At 35.1% G+C, this 19,388-nt stretch overlaps 1 protein-coding gene across 9 annotated transcripts in view; it reads right to left on the minus strand.

Moving 5' to 3' along the window:
- Positions 1-19,388, minus strand: part of PIK3C3 (phosphatidylinositol 3-kinase catalytic subunit type 3) — a 160,918-nt gene that overhangs the window by 61,567 nt on the left and 79,963 nt on the right. For all 9 annotated transcript variants that reach the window (XR_006057810.1, XR_006057811.2, XR_009598139.1 and 6 more), the window contains exons 11-14: positions 11,920-12,074; positions 10,228-10,318; positions 6,971-7,038; positions 524-629 (exon numbers count right to left, since the gene is read on the minus strand). Coding sequence is in view for 6 of the 9 variants with exons in the window: in XM_004020410.6 (XP_004020459.1) it covers positions 524-629; positions 6,971-7,038; positions 10,228-10,318; positions 11,920-12,074 (420 nt within the window). In the remaining 3 variants the exon portion in view is untranslated. The remainder of the gene's footprint in view (positions 1-523; positions 630-6,970; positions 7,039-10,227; positions 10,319-11,919; positions 12,075-19,388) is intronic.

The raw sequence follows: 19,388 nt of genomic DNA on the forward strand, positions 1-19,388 counted from the left end.
GGTGGCTGAAGTACTGGAGTTTCAGCTTCAGCATCATTCCTTCCAAAGAACACCCAGGGCTGATCTCCTTCAGAATGGACTGGTTGGATCTCCTTGCAGTCCAAGGGACTCTCAAGAGTCTTCTCCAACACCACACTTCAAAAGCATCAATTCTTCGCCGCTCAGCCTTCTTCACAGTCCAACTCTCACATCCATATGTAACTACTGGAAAAACCATAGCCTTGACTAGATGGACCTTTGTTGGCAAAGTAATATCTCTGCTTTTCAATATGCTACCTAGGTTAGTCATAACTTTTCTTCCAAGGAGTAAGCATCTTTTAATTTCATGGCTGCAATCACCATTTGCAGTGATTTTGGAGCCCCCCAAAACAAAGTCTGACACTGCTTCCACTGTTTCCCCACCTATTCCCCATGTTTAGCTCATAGACCATACCATATCTAGCTCATAGACCACAATAAAACAGGCAATGGGCTAGACAGGGCCCATGGACTGTATATGCCAATCCATATATTAAATGGTTACCTTCAACAATGCTTGGCTGAACCGTCTCATAACATTCAAGTACATTTCATGGGTCTTTGGGTCTCTCTGCTGAGTATCTTGATCTTCACATTCCACTATCACATACCTTAAAAATAGGTTAAGTCATTCATATAAGTGTGAAATGAAACACAGATTCATTTTATTTATGCCTTTCTATTAAAAGATTCACATTTGCAAAAATAATGAGTAATGAAACATTTTATTATCACTCTTTTGAAATCCGAAAATTAAGGGACAACACATAAAACCTTCTGTAGAAGATAAATTAGTAAAAGGATGCCTTTATTTGTAAAATATCCTAGATTTTCTAAAAATTTTGGGATCAAAATGAGCATTTTCTCCTAATTCTTTATGAGGTAGATAGAGCATTAACATCTTCAGAAATCATATAAGCTCTCAAATCTACCAAGTAACTCATGAACAAAAATATTTTTTAAATTTATGTAATATTTTTGGTATTACATAAGGCTCTCTTATTCTGGAAAAAAAAACAAAACTCTGAAGCTTTTCTCATTAACACAACTCTGAAAGATAAATGTATTAATTTTCCCTTTCACACCCAATTTCTTCATTTCTTAAAATTCCATATAAAATGTTCAATGTTTCCATCATAAAACTGTGATTTTAGAGATTTAAAAAAATAAATATATTCTTAAACCGACACTGCTGATATAATTCATATAATTATATAAACAATGACCTGGATTAGATTTTAGAGGTTGTCTAATCCAGTGTTTTCAATTATTACTGGAACAAGTCATACTGACATGAATTTTATATCATTACTTGTTGCACAGAGCCCATGTGTGCGCACAGAGCCCATGTGTACGCACAGAGCCCATGTGTGCGCACAGAGCCCATGTGTGCATACAGACGCATAACGCTGAAAAAAGTTTCACAAAGCAATATTCTATGAATAATATGTTAATATGTTATTGTTCTATCTCATTTTTCTTTAAATAACACAAGCTAGATTGTGAGCCTCAAAATTGATTTCAAATGGATCATGATGTACAGTTTGAAACTTGCTTGTTTTATCAACAGTAAAACTTAGAGGTGGTTGTACCTTGCCCGCAGTGATACAATTAGTTCACTGAAGAGTTGAAATCAGAATCCGGGATTCTGGACTCCAAGGCCAGAATTCTTTCTACTAACCTTACTCTCTCACACTGTTTGACCTTTTAAAAAGCACATGAAACTTCTTAACCTTCTTAACTGATAGTAGTTCACAAATCTCAAATCACAGGGCTTATTATTTTCCTTTACATTATGTCTAGAAAGAAATATTCAACCACCTAGAAGGTAAGCTTCATGAGAACAGAGAGTTTATCTGTCTTGTTTGCACTATACCGTTAGCACTTCCATGCCTGGACAGAATACTTAAGGTGGTCTGCTTTTACATTCATCTACCCTAGTTTTCAAGCAGTAGATCCCCTTTTCAAGAAACTGCTTGTCATTTATAATTGAACATGTGTAAAACTGAAACTATCAGACTAAATGAATGATTTTTCTATGTCAATTTAAGGCATTATCAACATTTCAGGCACTTGGGCTACAGTTTGGATCACCTGAATACAAGAAAAATAAGAAAAAAGTGGTGAGGTTGTAACCAAACCAGCGAACACAGGTTCTACCTAAAACTATTACTGGCACTTTGTGTTTAATTTGTGGTCTGTGGATCTAGCGCCAAGCCTAAGTCACATTCCCCCATTCCAAACACCTATGCTCACTTAGTCACCAGGCTGTGTTGATTTTTTTTCCTGTAAAATACTTCTTTTAATTGTTCTACACTACGAGGCAGCCCTGTCTGGAATCAATCAGCAGATATCTTTTACCCAGCTTCTCTAACTCTAAAAACAAACACTTTTTTGATCAATATAATCATCCTAAAGTTTTCTTCTTTAAACTACCTTCATCATGCCCCACTGATATTAACAAAAACACCAACAGTTCCCTCTATTTAAAAACAACTCTCTGTGGCCCTAAGTTTCTGGTTCAACTTCCACTGTCTCCAGTGAATGCATTCATACTCTAGTCAGCTCGACTCTCCTACCCCACTTTGTGCTTTCGCTCATGTTGTAGTACTGTCCTAAAATACCTTCCCGCCTCCACCCTTCCTGATTCTGCCCACACTTCAAACACAGGGACACTCCAGCACTTCCTGGAACTCTTAAACACTAAAAACTTCTTTCTTCTCTGACGTCCCAGAACAGGTACAACCTCTCACAACAACTTCTGCGGATAATGTTACCTGGCTCATCACTGCTTCACAACTTACTCTTAGCTCCCTTCAGAAGTTATAAAGAAACTGATGCCAGATTCTGTATCTTAAAAAATATTTACTGGCCCCTGACATATGCAATATAGTCTTATACACAGAAATATTTTAAAGGCTGATAAAAGTTAAGCACCTTCTCCTACTGACTTCCCAGTGCCATGCTGCACCATGATAACAGGTGATCTAGAAGTCCTCAGAGCTGCATAACCTAGAATTTTCTGTAAAGCAGTATAAAAAACGAGACCATGACACTACGTTTACTTTATGTTCCTGACAAGAGTTGGAAACCAAAAATTCAAGAAAGCCTTCTTAAATCTTGAACAAAGAAAGCCACAGGATTCATATGTGTCCTTCTATAGCCACAGGACACATACAAATTTAAAATGAAATTTAAAAAAATTAATAACTCTTTAAAGTCTTTACCATCTCCATCACCTTAGTGTGTATGTAGCAAAGTCTCAGTATGGAATAGTGAAGTCTTTACTATCTCCATCACCTTGGGAGTCCCTTGGAAAGCAAGAAGGAGATCAAATCAGTCAATCTTAAAGGAAGTCAACCCTGAATACTCCTTGGAAGGACTGAAGTGGAAGCTGAAGCTCCAATAATTTGGCCATCTGATGCAAACAGCGGACTCACTGGAAAAGACCCTGATGCTGGGAAAGACTGAAGGCAGAAGGAGAAGAGGGTGACAGAGGATGCAATGGTTGGATGGCATCACCAATTCACTGGATGTGAACTTGGGCAAATTCCCGGAGATGGTGAGGAACAGAAAAGCCAGGCATGCTGCAGTCCTTGGGGTCGTGAAGAGTTGGACCGTTCTTGGTGACTGAACAACAATAATCCTTTGAAGTCTTTATTATCTCTGTCACGTTAGTATATTCATTATCTTTTCCTGTATTTACACAGCAACTCCTTTCTAAATGAGCAATACAGATGACCATGATATACAGGCTCCATTGCTTTGTTCAGGTCCCCTTGACTATCAAGTAAATACAATGGCTACAGCCATGTGATAAAGGTCACATAACAAACAGCTCTCAAAATCACTCAAGCCAAAGTTCTAATACAAAGGGCAAGTCCATCTAAAATAAAAATGACAGTGTCATCTCCAAAATGAAGGACAAACTTAGATTAAGACAAGAAGACCAAGATTTGCGCCACTTCTGAGTTCTGTTTACAGCAATAAGAAGATTCTACAAAGCACTCATGTACTTCTGCATTTGAACTGTGGTGTTGGGACTCTTGAGAGTCCCTTGGACTGCAAGGAGATCCAACCAGTCCATTCTAAAGGAGATCAGTCCTGAGTGTTCACTGGGAGGAGTGATGTTGAAGCTGAAACTCCAATACTTTGGCCACCTCATTCGAACAGTTGACTCACTGGAGAAGACTTTGATGCTGGGAAGGACTAGGGGCAGGAGGAGAAGGGGACGACAGAGGAAGAGATGGCTGGATGGCATCACTGACTCGATGGACGTGAGTCTGAGTGAACTCCGGGAGTTGGTGATGGACAAGGAGGCCTGGCGTGGTGCGATTCATGGGGTTGCAGAGTGTTGGACACAACTGAGCGACTGAACTGAACTGAACTTCCTTAAAACCTCTCATCTTCAAGTAGAAATGCAGACAAAATTATGTGGGTACCCATTGTATGATGACAGTAGCGGGCCACCTATTTCCTGACAATCTCATTTTGCAAGGTAAATAAACTTTATTACCTTGAAAGGTCTTAAAAGTTATAGAAAAACATGTCAAAGCAGCCAAAGTTTATTTTTAATTTCAACATACTCGAATAGCTATAGAAAAGAAAAAAAAAAACTGCAACAATTTATAGATCCTGATGTTCAGTATTTAACAGATTAGAAGCTATTACTTTTCTCTGTGGTTTAAAAGGTTGACATTTATTTTTAAAGGATTGTCTGTTTTATTCTAGGCTCCTAAGGATTCAACTATAGCAGGAATCCTGTTTAAATCAATGGAAAGGGAACAAATGAACAAGGAAATTCAAAATGTTCAAAATGAAATAGCACAATCAACTGAAATTTATATTTTAATACATTTGTTAGGGTAAGCTTAGACTGAGAAGCATATAAACTGTTACATGTGATTAATATTTTATACTACTCTGTCCAGGTTCAACGGAAAAGAATGATTATTTTAAGTCAACTACTTGAAATTATTTCCTTATTTTCATGCTACAATCACAAAAGTAGTGTCTACCAAAGTCAGAAGTCCACATCAATAGCTCTTTCCCTCCTTGAGTATTTCTGAATATGTAATATGCGGACTGTAAATATGGGAAAAACAATTACTCCTCAGAGAATGAATAGACATAGCACATGCTATTGCATCAGTGAATCAGAAATACAGTTGGAGAACACAAATCAAATCTAAGTTTGATGGAACATTTATAAGACTGGGAGCTAGGGCTTCACTTTGTTTATTATCTGTAGAGAAAACAAAGTACTCTTTCTGAGCAGAAACTGTTGCCTCACTGAAAACTGTTCACCTAATAGATTTCCTACTGTTCAGCTGCATTCAGAACGGTTTGAAAACTCTTCCTACTTGAAATAAAATAGCAAAGATTTTATCACAACTAATTTCAAATTTTATAGCGAAATCTGGTCTACACTCAAATCTAAAGAATACATAATTTTAAACACCACATAATCAGTGTATGTACATACAGCTCCTGTAAGTGACTAATCTACATTGCAAGTAATGAGCCAGAGAAACTTTCCATGAATATTACAAGGAAGTAAATATAGCTATAAAGGAATTCTTAGTAAAACATTTAAAAATATATAAAACCTTGATTTTTAAATACCTACAAGGCTTAAAAATACTTACTCAAAACCTTGGCACTGTGCCCTACACGTTTTAATTTACTCTAAATTATTTACCTAAATTTTTATGAGGAAATATTTTTCCTTAACACCAATTAATAGACATACACTTAAGAATTCAAACTGCAATATGGAGAACTTTAGGAAGCAAGAAGCTGCATTAAAAGGAAATAGTAGCAATTTGGTAATACAATAATTTCTAAGCAAACCCTTCAAAGTCAAAATGTGATTAACAACTACCCAAAACATTCTGTGGATGTATTTTCAAGGACATACTGAAAGTTACTGTGAGGGAAATGCAGTTTTATGAATATTATATTAAATTGCTAAAGAAAAGCATGGAATTATTTTTCTTCCCACTACAAAGACCAACAGAAAAACACAGTTAAACACAGTAAACTAAGCAGTAAGATTAAATCACAGATCTTTTCTACAGTTAAAAAAATATCAAGTTTGTCAGGAAGTTTAAAAATGTTCTCTCAAATGTACAGAAGGCTTCAAATAGAGCTCACCCAACTGGCTCTGCCTTTTGTTTGCTAAAAACTGGATAAGGTTCTCTCGTCTGGTGTTTAATCCTAGTGCTTTCTTTAACTGAACCAAAAACAGTGTTTCTCCTGTGGCTTAAGCTACTTGTTCTTTACACTTTAAAATCCTATGACAAAAGGGAGACATGCTTCATATTAAATGTGTCTCAGTAAGTCAGTTAACCTTTCTATACCTTAGTTCCTCTTTCTTTCCTTCAACTCATTCAGGAAACGTGTTCTCACATAAAATAGAGATACTTACATTTGCCCTATTTAACTTCACATGAACAAATGAGAAAAGGTCACTGAAAGCACTCTGTAAATGGCAAATTTTGAAATCAATGATCTAATCCCAGCTCAAGTTTTAGCAAGTTCAGCTATATCATGACTCTGCCTCAGTTTCCTCATCTATGAGATAAGTAACTTCAAATTCTGTCTACTTTAGCATGATTGCAGTATTTTAGTAAATAATGTGAAAATACTGACTTACAGTAAAGTATCATACTTATACTATTTAAATAGCATAAAAGACAAACAGACATCAAACTGAAAAAAATCAATTAAACTTACCCAGTTTTATCTTAGATCCTAGAAAGTTAGTGAAAGGAAGAAAAACTGTGATGCTAACAAGCATTTCCATGAGCATAATTGCAAAGAAACACAGCTAGATATAAATACTGTATAGGTTTTTGATGATTGCTCATACTTTAAACTGCCTTTTTGTTTAGTTTGGGAAAAAATAGTCCTAAACAGTGATTATAAAATAAAAAATTATTTCACATACCAGTATAAATAGTTAGCCAGTGTTGAGTTTTTGCAGGCTCTTGATATCAAGAAGGTACACAGATCTTGCTGAAAGAATTAAAAGAAATGTATTTATATATTACCATCTGCTATTCACGAGGGGGAAATAAGAGAGTCTACATTTGCCTATCAGTTTTTACCTACATATCTATGCCACAGATCAGATTTTTATGCATCTATCTATCCCTCCATACCATCCATCTAATATTTATTCTAGACCAGGCAATATGTGAGAGAGGTTAAGGACACCATAGTTTGCAGAGTTCCTGATTCTACTGGAAGCTTAACATTTAGTGGAGGAGAGGTGCATTAAAGGAAGTCATAAAAATAACTTGGACTGCGAGGTCAGAGGCAGCAATGAGGATGTGATGTTTAGGCATGACCAGCATGATGGTATGGACCAAGGCCCCAAATCTCACTGTTCAAGGAACTTTTAAAAGGCCCAATGTAGCTAACATACAGTGAACACTAAAGTAAAGGAGGCTGAAAAGGGAAGCAAAGACCAAATTGTGAATGAAGGCTTTTAAAGTCACACTACTGCATTTTATTTTCAAAGCAATCAATACTCAACAAAAGATCTAAAGCAGGAGAGTGAGGTGATCTGCTTTACATCTTCTGAAAATGACTCTATTTGCTCTGAGAAGTACACACCTGAGATCAGTCAGCATGCTATTACAGTAGTCTAGAAGACTGAATGGTGACAGAGAGGTAATTGATTATTAAAATATTTTGGAAGTATAATTGATAGGACTTGCTGATGGAAAGGATGTATGAAACAAAAAAGAACTGACAGCAACCCCTAAATTTATGGATTTAGTAAATGGATTGATTTGTTACATCACAGAAATTCCAAGTGAGGCAAGAGTGTTGGGGGAGAGAGTTGTATTTTGAAATATTAAGCCTGTCAGATATACAACAGAAATCAAGTAGATATCTGGATATACGAATCTAAAACTCAGGAGAGAGAAATGCGCTAGCAATGAGTACCCTGAGGAACAGTAAGATGTCAAGCAACAAGAAAGTACTGACAAAGGAAACCAAGAAGGAACAGCTGGAGAGGTGAAGAGGAAGATGCGGGATGCATGGTATTACTGAAACCATGAAAAAAGTCAGCTTTTCAAGAAGGGAGTCATTTATTTTCCTGAATAATGCTGGGAGGAATTCAAATACACACAACCACAAACACTGAAGCCATTTACTATTTTATTTTAGCAAATGAGTTTTAATATACGATGGGAACAAAGGCCCTGAATGATGTGAATTAAAGACTAAAAAGAAAGGAAGGAGAGTCAATATATACAAACAACTCCTCTGAGAAACTTGATTATGAAGAGAACAAAGAAAATTAGGTACTGTTGTGTAGGATGTGGTATTAGGGAGGAATTTTTCTTGTGTTTTTTTTTTTTTCCCCCCATTTCTGAAATTTTTAAATGAGAGATACTAACATATCTGAATATTTCTACCAGGAAAAGAAGAGAGCATATCTTTCAAGGGAGTTATATTCTTCATTGTTAAGAAAATAGAAGTAAAGAATGGGAAGAGATTCACATCTGTAAATCTAGTGATGGTAAATGGCAACCATTTTTACCTAATGACTTCTATTTGTTTCCATAAAAAATGAGGCAGAATTGTGATCTAGAAACTGGGAGGCAGGGCATAAAGAACAGGGCTGGAAAGGTATGAAAGAGTCACTGTAGAGCAGGGAGAGCAACCATCCAGAGAAACATAGGAAGGCAGACAGTGCTGAGCGCCCACCTGATGTCTGTGGTCATGAATGCACGGTGATATCAACACACTAGGCTATGTGATTTCTTCCAAAGTATTAAGGCACAGACAAATTAGGTAATTAATTAGGCTTATCAAGGGTTAAGACTGTGCCAAGGGAACTGAAGAATGATTAAAAGGATGAGTTGGGATAAAAGCTGTACTCAGAGGAAAGCAAATATTGAAGGGTACTGATAAAGAAAAAGGTAGAGATCAATGCATTTAGATGTTTCAGGGCAGTAGCACATAAAAAGTGGTCCTTGTTTCCTCTGTTTGAAGTGTTCATCCCCCAGGTCACCACATGGTTGTTTCCTCACCTGCTTCATCTTTACAGAAGATGTCACTTTTCCTGGGAGGCCTTCCCTGAACAAGCCTTTTTAAAATTTCAATCACCTAACTCCACCCCAATTCTGATTTTTCTTCTACTCTTTTACGGCATATAAATATTATTGACTATCATCAGCCCAAACACTAGAATGAATTCCATGAAGCGAAAAGATTTTGAGTGTTTTCTTCTCTGCTGTATCAACCCTAGCACCTATAATAGTTTCTGGTACACAGAACTCAAAAAAAAACACATGTAAATGAACTGATTACTGAATCAGTCAATCAGTCCCTTTTGAAAGAGAAAAATAAACTGGAGTTAAATGGTTCCTTAAAGAACTCCTTTAAGGATTCTATGATCCAGTAATATAATTGATCCAGTAATATAATATGATCCAGTAATATTAATTTTTTCAATATTTTCTGATATATTAAGAGGCACAGACAAGCATACTATAATTAAGTTAATAGTGAAAACAAACATCACTCAGTTAACAACATTAACTCCTAAAATTTGACTAAAAGAAATGATACTGAATATATACATTTAAAAGAAAACAAACCTCTTTCTAATATCAAGCATGTATTACTTATTTTCAACATCAGGGATATGAAAGGTTCTTCTCAAATTAGAAGCCATAGGGATAAAAATCAATAATACATACTGGATGAACTTCTGCAAATGTACTCCCAAATATAATTTTCAGAGTAGCATTAGCCATACAGACCTGTTTTACCTCAAAAATTACTCTGCTTAGCTGAAAGAACTTAAGAGCAGCTTAGTGTACTTCCCTAGTATCAAAGTCATACATTTCTACAAGGTAATTACAAACACCAACAACTACAGTAATGTTCATAAATGTGTTAACAAAAAATACTCTTGAGTTTCCTTAAGAAAATATTTAGGTCCACTTTATGTATACATTGCATTTCAATCCATTTATATTAACATGTCCAAAGGCACCAATAAAATGCCTTGAACTAAAGATGGCATTTTTTGCTGAAAGGAAAAGTTATAAACACATATCATAAGCCAAATTATTTCATAAAGTTGTAATTATTCATCAAAATTAATATTTTCAAGACCAGCATAAAATGTTTACTTGGCAGTATCCCTCCTACAGGAAACTTGAAAAGCTCTGTACTCACCTCCAGATTTTCACCATCTGAACTTTCTTTTGTTTTAGATGCAGAAGGAGGGGAAGACACTGGAGGAAGAGGGCTGGTTATAATTTGGGAGCTGAAAAAATAATACACTGATATGTAAAATCCTCTTTCTGTAAGAGAAGATACATATGTTCAGCACAGTTCACCACAACTGAGTCTGGATAAAGTACCATCTCTTAAAGTGTGTTCTGGTTAGCACTGAGTCACATTAGATTCTGGGAAAGAGGCTCCAAAGTCAAAGAATATGGGTGATTCATCTTTGAGATGTATGTGCAAGTTTGCATACATTGAAGTTTCTGATAAATACTACAGTGTTTTTAAGAAGTACATTTTACTTTAAGCCAGTATGTTTCAACTATATTTGGCCACAAGACAACCCCTATCTCTTTTTCATCTTTTAAAAAGCATACAAATTGATGACCAGCAGATATTATAGTTTATAGTTTACATCCTGTCATAAAATCTTAAATAGAGTTCTAATAAAACACTCTAAGTGGCAAAAGTAAGATGAAGTTAAGTAAACATGCCCAGAGACTGAAGCCATCTAATGTACAATGGAAGAAAATGTAAGGGATCTCCTCTCTTAAAAACAGGAAAACATAAAGGAGTCTATATAAGAAAAAATGTTTTTTGCCCCCTGTTTCTCAGTTCTCTTCTAAGTGAAAAACAGCAGATTTTAAAAAAAGCATTACCATCAACAAAAATTCAGAAATATAATCTTGAACTCGTGATAATCAACATAATTGTACTAATTCAGATAATCTGAACTCTAGACGTCCTTTGTCACTAACAAATCTCATGATTTCTTCACAAAACAATTTTATACCACTAAGCCTAGAATTTCTCATACAAATGTTTCTATTTATCTCAAACTTTAAGATTTTATGAAAAGAAAAATGGCAAAGTAGAAAGAACAAGGGCTTTGGAGTCAACTCTACCTAATTTGCAACATGGAAGACTTTGGGAATTTACTTCTCCTTAAGTCCTTCATATTTAAATTAGGGATATGAACACCTACCTCAGAGGATTACTAATAACAAGTTTAATATATGTGGGCCATCTCCTGGTGTCTGCTACAGAGGTGAGAGTTCTTAACTGTTATTACTGTTAATAGCCTACTTTCAATTCAATTAACTGGTTGCTTTAACTACTAAAGAGGTGAAAAGCAGTCAATAAAAAATACAACTTTACAATAAAAATGTCTGAGTCCACTAGTATGCCTCATCTTTCATTTTCTTTTTGCATGAACAGCAATGACATCCAACACTTACCAAGCACCATGTGTCAGACACTTTTCTAAATGCTTTATGTGTTTCACTTAATCTTTCAGCAGTCCTTAAAGATCAGTTACTATTGCTGTATCCCCATTTTTAACATGAGAAACTAGGGCCAGGGCCACAGAGAGGATATTTAACTTGCAGAAGTTTACACAGCTAGTAAGTGGTAGAGTCAAGATTTTTAACTCGGGCATTCTGACTCTATAGCTTATTTTTAAAACACTGCCCTATAATACAGTAGTTTGTGTTCTGTGAGCACACATGCCATGTTCATTGGTAGAACTTCAAACTTATTACTAACCAGGGTTTGTTACATCTGGGAAAAAAGAAAAGAAGACAGTCTGAAAAGGTAGAAAACTATCAAATTTGAAAATAAGTCCTCCCTGGATATCCATACCTATCTATTTCTGCAGAATTTATTCCAGAATTTGACACGCTCTCTGACACTGAACCCTGACTATCCTTCTTGGTAGGTTCTAATCCATTTTTTATGTCATCAAAGTTTTCATATTTGAGAGCCTGGACCAGCTGTAATAGGTACATCAACAAATCCTAGAAAACAAACAAAAAATAAGCCAATATTAGAAAAATGCAAGTGATTATATACAAGTTATGGGTATTCCTAAATATCAAGTTAAACAATTTAATCTACCACTTATCATTTGTGTTAGCTTGGGCAGGTCCCAAGGTTTCTTAACTTCTTGGTGCCTCACTGGGTCCTCTTCTTTAAAATGGCCATAATCATATAAACCTTAGAGACTGAGTTGTGAGGATTAAATCAGTTAATAGGAAAAAAGTCACAGAATAGTTCCTGGCACAAAGTAAGTGACCAGTAAACATCTTGTTTAAAATGGTATCCCACTGACATGTATACACTGCTATATTTAAAACAGATACCCAGTAAGGACCTGTACAGCACAGGGAACTCTGCTCAATATTCTGTAATAATCTAAATAGGAAAAGAATTTGAAAAAGAACACACACATGTATATATATATAACTGAATCACTTTGTTGTACACCTGAAATTAACACAACACTGTTAATCAGCCATGATCTAATAGAAAATAAAAAGAAAAAAAGTATCCCAAAAGCACAGGAAAAAAAAACAAAAACTAAGAAAAATGATTGAGATGGTTCATATAAAGCTGAGAAATTAACAAAAGATCCTTTTTATAGCAATGGCATTTTAGGTCTAAGATTACCTGTGAAACTCCAAACTATTAAGTTTTCAAAGTGTTTCTATTTCATAATGTTTCCTAGTTGGGATTTTTTAAAAATATTGTATTGCTTTTTTTTTTCCTTTAAGAGAATTTGGAGTTTAGTGAATTTAGAGAATTTGGGTTGCTTCTTAAATGGACACTACAATGAAGTAGATACTTTTACACTCAGTTAAAGGAAATGTTTATTTTCCTGCCAATTACCAAAACTGGCTTGAAGAAAACAAATTTCTAAATCTAAATTTCTCCTACTTCTTCTGATAAACAGTAAGATAATTCAGACTGAACAAAAAAGCATCAAGAAAGTTGTTTTTACCTTTCTGAGTTTTCTCTTAATGTTAAGAATGGAAATATTTTCCATCATACTCTATAAATGTACTTCTTAGCCCTTCCCAATGACTATTAAGAAAACGCCAAAAGTTTTGCTTTCAAAAATAATTACAAATTGAAGAAACTCACAAAACTCATAAGAAAATTGACAGTATCTATTATCGTTCAGTTCTAATTGCCACTCAGGCAGTCAAAATTCAATTAGGTAATATTAAGATATTGTGATTATCAGTTTAATTTTAGTCACCTTTCCTTAAGCCCAGAAACCAGGTTAAATCCCTGGCTAAATATTTATATTTATACTTCATGTTTAAACAAATCTTTCCTTCTGTATTTTGTTAACAACTACAGCATTTGTAAGAGTGAAAGTCGCTCAGTCGTATCCAACTCTTTGCAACCCCACGGACTATACATATACAATCCATGGAATTCTCCAGAGGAGACCAGAATACTGGAGGAGGTAGTCATTCCCTTCTCCAAGGGATCATCACCCAGGGATCCCTGGGTTCGACCAAGGGATCGAACCTAGGTCTCTCATATCGCAGGCGGATTCTTTACCAGCTGAGCCACCAGGGAAGCCCAGTATTTGCAATTAATTGCTTATTTACTCTTTGTCATTTCCAACATTTTAAAAATTCCATGAAGATGACTACTTCCCAACATCCTATTTTCCCTTATTTAATACCAAAATATATTCTTTTCATCTTTTTTTCTTATACTGACATGGTCAACCTTTTTTATAGTTGCCCAAATACTGACAAAAAGCAATACATGTGATTTTATCATTATGTATGATTTTTTTCACAAAAAACCAAATGAAAGGTTAATTGGCTGAGTAGTAGTGTTAGTTGCTTAGTCGTGTCTGACCCTTTGCGACCCCCATGGACTGTAGCCCATTAGGCTCCTCTGTCCATGGGATTCTCCAGGCAGGAATACTGGAGTGGGGTGCCATTCCCTTCCCCAGAGGATCTCCCCGACCCAGGGATTGAACCCAAGTCTCCTGTACTGCAGGCAGATGAAGGGTTAATGTGGCCACAATAGGGAAAGTGGAAATGTGCTGCTTACAAACAAGATGTTCTGCCAAGGAGACAGACATAGCCTTGAGATTAATGGTCCCTTGCTAACGAGGGGACCTTTCCTTCTTGTGATAAGGGCTCTGGACAGACTTTGCAGTAGACAGGGATTTCACTCCCCTTTGCTGTACGATAACATGTATGCCTCTGCACTGTACTGAAAAGGCTTATTCATACAGTCTGGAATTCTGCCTAAGGGGGCTTTATAATAATAAACGGCAATTAGTTTGCCCAGTTGTTCCTCTGGCCAGAGTGGTGTCCTGTCTGTCTTTTGTATGTCTTGTATGTTTTATCTCATTTCACTCGTACTCTCCAGAAATCTCCTACAGGCAGATTCTTTACCGCAAGAGCTATAGGGAAGTCCACTCTGTGATAACTGCCTTATTAATTCTTATTCAAATATATCAGTATCAGTGGCCAGGAAAATCAAATGACTTTATCAAAATACTTATATAGTGTTCTGTTTCTAAAAACAAATTTTAATTGGATCAATAGATGTTTGATTTTCTATTATCTTATTTAGGATTTATTGCATCTTACAGCTCTAGATATTCGTCTATGTATATTCTAAGAAAAAAATTATACAAGAGAAAATTGTTTACTCAAGTATCCTTCTTAGGAGGTTTAAGTAATTCAGTTTCACTGCTACCCTTTATTACCAGGCAGGTTTTGGAAATGCTACTGAATGTACCACCTAGTGTGCTTTCCCAAGTAAAAAAAAGACTTATTGCATGAAATCAAAAAGGTTGCACTGTTATTAAGTTACCCAAGAAGGAGAAACTCAAAAGAAAACAGATCTTTTTAAGTCACTCATCACGATATGATGATGTTAGTCATCTGCTTTCTGTATTCAAACTACCCATTCCTTCATTTGTATGAAAATAAATTAACTTCAATAGTAAGTGCAAAGGCTGTTTGTTCATTACATAGTCACATTCGAAAAACATAAAATCCCTCCAGGCATGAAGGATATAAGCATATAAATAAAGCAAAACAAACAAACAAAAAATCAGATTTCTAACTCAGACAATTCAGTAAAAATTTCTCAAGAGTTATGAAATACTATCTAGACAGTAATCATCATTCTTCTAAAGAAGTTAATTCTAATGCTTTAGAATACAAATGCAACATTTCATGTCAAAATCACTATTTCTTACTGAATTAAGATTAATTATTCATATAGGCATTTACAGTTAGAGACATGGGTTCTGACCTTGGTTCCCAGACAGCTACACATATCCCATACTCCTGGTGAAATGAAATACTTTCTATTTTTCTGTACTTTTCAATCTCCTTGCCTTTGCTCATATTGCTCTCTCTACTTGGAAAGTAAACTCAAGTCCAACTCTGAAAATTCTACTCTTCCTTCAATATCTATCTCAAATACCATTTCTTCCTCAAATTCTAATGGAGAATCTCTCTCCTTCTGAGCCACACCATAGTAAGAAATATGGCTTTTAAAAATGCCTTTAAAGAATATTAAACAAATCCAACTCAGAAAGATATTAAAAGACTGGTTAAGATATATGTTACAGATGTAAGGTGAGTTTAACATTAGGAATTCAGCATCTATTTTATATGTAGTATTTATAATATATTAATGTTTTTCAGATAGCATGATGCTATACCTACAAATTATAGGGACCCGTTTAATACCTATTAAAACTATAAAGAGACGTCACTAAAGAAACTAGATAAAACATAAATATTAAAATAAAAATGCAGTTTTCATTTAACCAACAAACAGAAGTAAGAGATAAAAGTGGTGAGGTAGTTTATAATAGTAATGACTGTCACAAAATAAATACAATTTTTTAAAATATGAAAAAATTGTATGAAAAATTGTGATAAAGGCATATATATTTTGACAATTTCAATGCAAGCTACTTATTCAAGAATATGGAAAAACATACACAAAACTGTTTACTAATACAGTTACAACAAAAGATTAGAAATAAAACAACTGCCTACCAGAAGAGGCTGACTGGTAAAATAAGTTATAAAATAAACGAGCAGTAAAATATTATGCTGCTGTTTTAAAAGAATATGGTAGATCTATAGGCATCCATAAAGTGTTTTTCTACAGATTAGATGTACCTCTGACATCATTTGCCTTGATATTCATTTGCCTGTGTTTCCAGACTTTACAGACATCAATTATTATTATGTGTTGAAGATGAGAAAACGTCCAAGATTATACTGTTCAGTTAATCAAGCATGCTTTTAAAAACATGAATAGGATATTCCTATTTACCTTAATTTTAAGAGATGTTTTTGGTGACTCAGACGGTAAAGAATTTGCCTGGAATGAGGAAGACCCAGGTTCGATTCCTGGGTCGGGAAAATCCCCTGGAGAAGGGAAATGCAACCCACTCCAGTGTTCTTGTCTGGAGAACTCCATGGACAGAGAAGCCTGATGGGCTATAGTCCATGGGGTCACAGAGTCAGACACAACTGAGTGACTTTCACTTTTCATCATATGAACCATACATGCATATATATATGCTTGCAATTTGCATATAGAATATATGAAAAGATATGAGTGACTATTTTTCTGGGAATAAAAAATGGCTGGAAAAGTGGAATTGTTAAAGGAGCTTCAATGTTACTATTTCATTTATAATTTAAAAGGAAAGCAAATCAGGAAAAAAAAAAAAGATAATATAATACAGTAAAGGAACAAACCAAATGCCGTGGGAGCAGAAAAGAAACCAAAATGTCATCTGCTTCCCTCAGTGGTTAAGAGAAGTTTCTCAGAGATGTTGAGGTCTGTGCTACACCTTGAAGGATGAACAGCAGGAAGACCTCACTAGGAAGATGAAGTAACACATATACAGGCTTGGGTACTAGAGGGACTATGGCATCCTGAACAAATTACTGTCCAAATATAAAATGTAGTACTTTTCATTCAAGTTTTTCAGTTGTCCAAGATGTAGATATTTAGACAAAGTGATCTTTGATGTGATGCTATGTTTACATGATTATATTATTATATTATAGGACTATATCAAGGGCTCAAGATGGTAAAGAATCTGCCTGCAATGTGGGAGATCTTGTGTTAAATCCTTGGGTTGGGAAGATCCCCTGGAAAAGGCAATGGCTACCCACTCCAATATTCTTGCCTGGAGAATTCTATGGACAGAGGAGCCTGGCAGGCTACAGTCCACAGGGTCACACAGAGTCAGACATGACTGTGTGACTTTCACTTTCACTTGAAATACTAAAAAACATTTGAAGTTCATAAAGCCGTAAATACCATACTGCTGCTGCTGCTACTGCTAAGTCGCTTCAGTCATGTCCAACTCTGTGTGACCCCATAGACGGCAGCCCACCAGGCTCCCCCTTCCCTGGGATTCTCCAGGCAAGAACACTGGAATGGGTTGCCATTTCCTCCCCCAATGCACGAAAGTAAAAAGTGAAAGTGAAGTCGTTCAGTCGTGTCCGACTCTTCACGACCCCATGGACTGCAGCCTACCAGGCTCTTCCGTCCGTGGGATTTTCCAGGCAAGAGTACTGGAGTGGGTTGCCATTGCCTTCTCCAAAATACCATACTACTCCACAGATAATGCAAAAGCAAAGAGGCACTTTATACCAATTAGAAAAGAAAGGTACAACATGAATGATTTTAGTATAAAATTGATATAAATTTATAATCTTTCAGCATATTACATATAAGTACAGTTTTCAAAATTTTTTCCCATGTAGTTTTTTCTTCATAACTATTAAGTGGTATAAATAGCTATTATCACTATTTTTTTTTTTTTGGATAGGAAACTGAGGTGAGAATAACACATGTTCCCAAAGACATATGGGTACATAGAGTCAGATAAAAACCAAAATTCAAATCTTAATGTACATTTGACGAATCAGTAGAAACTAAATTGAAGTATTTTTTCTTAAGCTGAGTATACAAAATTCATTACTGAACCAAGTTCAGAGAAAGGAAAATCAAGAGATAGTTACCACCTCACTATCTATTATCTCTAAAATCTCAAAAAACACTCCCAAACTAACAACCATATTTTGCAGTTTGGGATACATGCAATATTTGTACCATTATTCTTTATCTCATAAAAATTATAAAATAGTCTATAAATAGTTCAGTACTTGCACTAATACTATTAATTCCAGAGACAATTAAATGTTTAGCCTCTAAGTTTATAAGGGAATGTAGTCAGGCAACCAAATATGATGATTTATAATATTTCTATTTAAACTCTGAACCCATGTTGAGGAGGGCTGTATTGACTACAACCCAAAGACGTTTACCTAAATCCTGACTCATGTCAAATAGAGATAAAGACTTAATGACTAAAGTGAAATTTCTAATGAATTTCAAAATTATTATTTTAAATAAATATTGCAATAATTTACTTTTACTTGTGATGTACTAAAAAAAGAAAAAAATAATAAAGAAGATAATATGCTGAATCACAATGCTAGGAACTGCTGTTTGATAAAGGAGTGAAAAACATCCTAGTCCAAAAAAATTATACAATATCTGAGAATTGCCTCAGAATAATCTAGTGGAATGTAAGGAATGGGGAGGAGAAAATAACTGGCATTAGAGATGAAAACAAAATTGTCTATGAGTTGGCAACTACTGAAGATAGGTAAATTACATATGAACAGTCACTGTACTACTTTCTTTAGTGCTTAAATTTTACTGTAATTAGATACATATACAACTATCAACTTTAATAAATGTGGCATTTTGCTTCTTGAAATTTAGATACCACCAGGAGTTCAAAATCATGATGAGCACTCCTATGCATATATTGAGGGTTAAGAAGAGTCATCTTATATTCCATAAGCCTTGCAGGCTATGTATGAGAATACATTTCCTCTATAAAAATTAGTAAGTTATAAAAAAAAATTAGTGAATTCATCTACCTGATTAGGAATTACTAAAATTCAACATCTAGCAATGTTTTGGGTCAATACAGTTTCCAACCTTCCCAAGTGGCCTTATAGTATATAAACAGCCACCATAAAGCTTGTAGTCTTTCTCTTGCAGAGGATTCAAAGCCACCTTTAAAAAAATTTACTTACACACACAATTGTTGGTAGCTTAGAGTTTAAAGGAGAAGTCTGAAAAAGAATAAGATGACCATGCATCTCTATGCTTTAAAGGCCCCAAAGGCTTTTCAAAGCTACAATTAAATGTGGATTGCTGTAGACTGACTGATAGAGGGGAATCTGAATTATTCCCTAGCTGGTACTGCATTAAACCATTTTTCATTA

The sequence above is a fragment of the Ovis aries genome, chromosome 23 (assembly GCF_016772045.2).
Source record: "Ovis aries strain OAR_USU_Benz2616 breed Rambouillet chromosome 23, ARS-UI_Ramb_v3.0, whole genome shotgun sequence".
Classification (NCBI taxonomy): domain Eukaryota; kingdom Metazoa; phylum Chordata; class Mammalia; order Artiodactyla; family Bovidae; genus Ovis; species Ovis aries.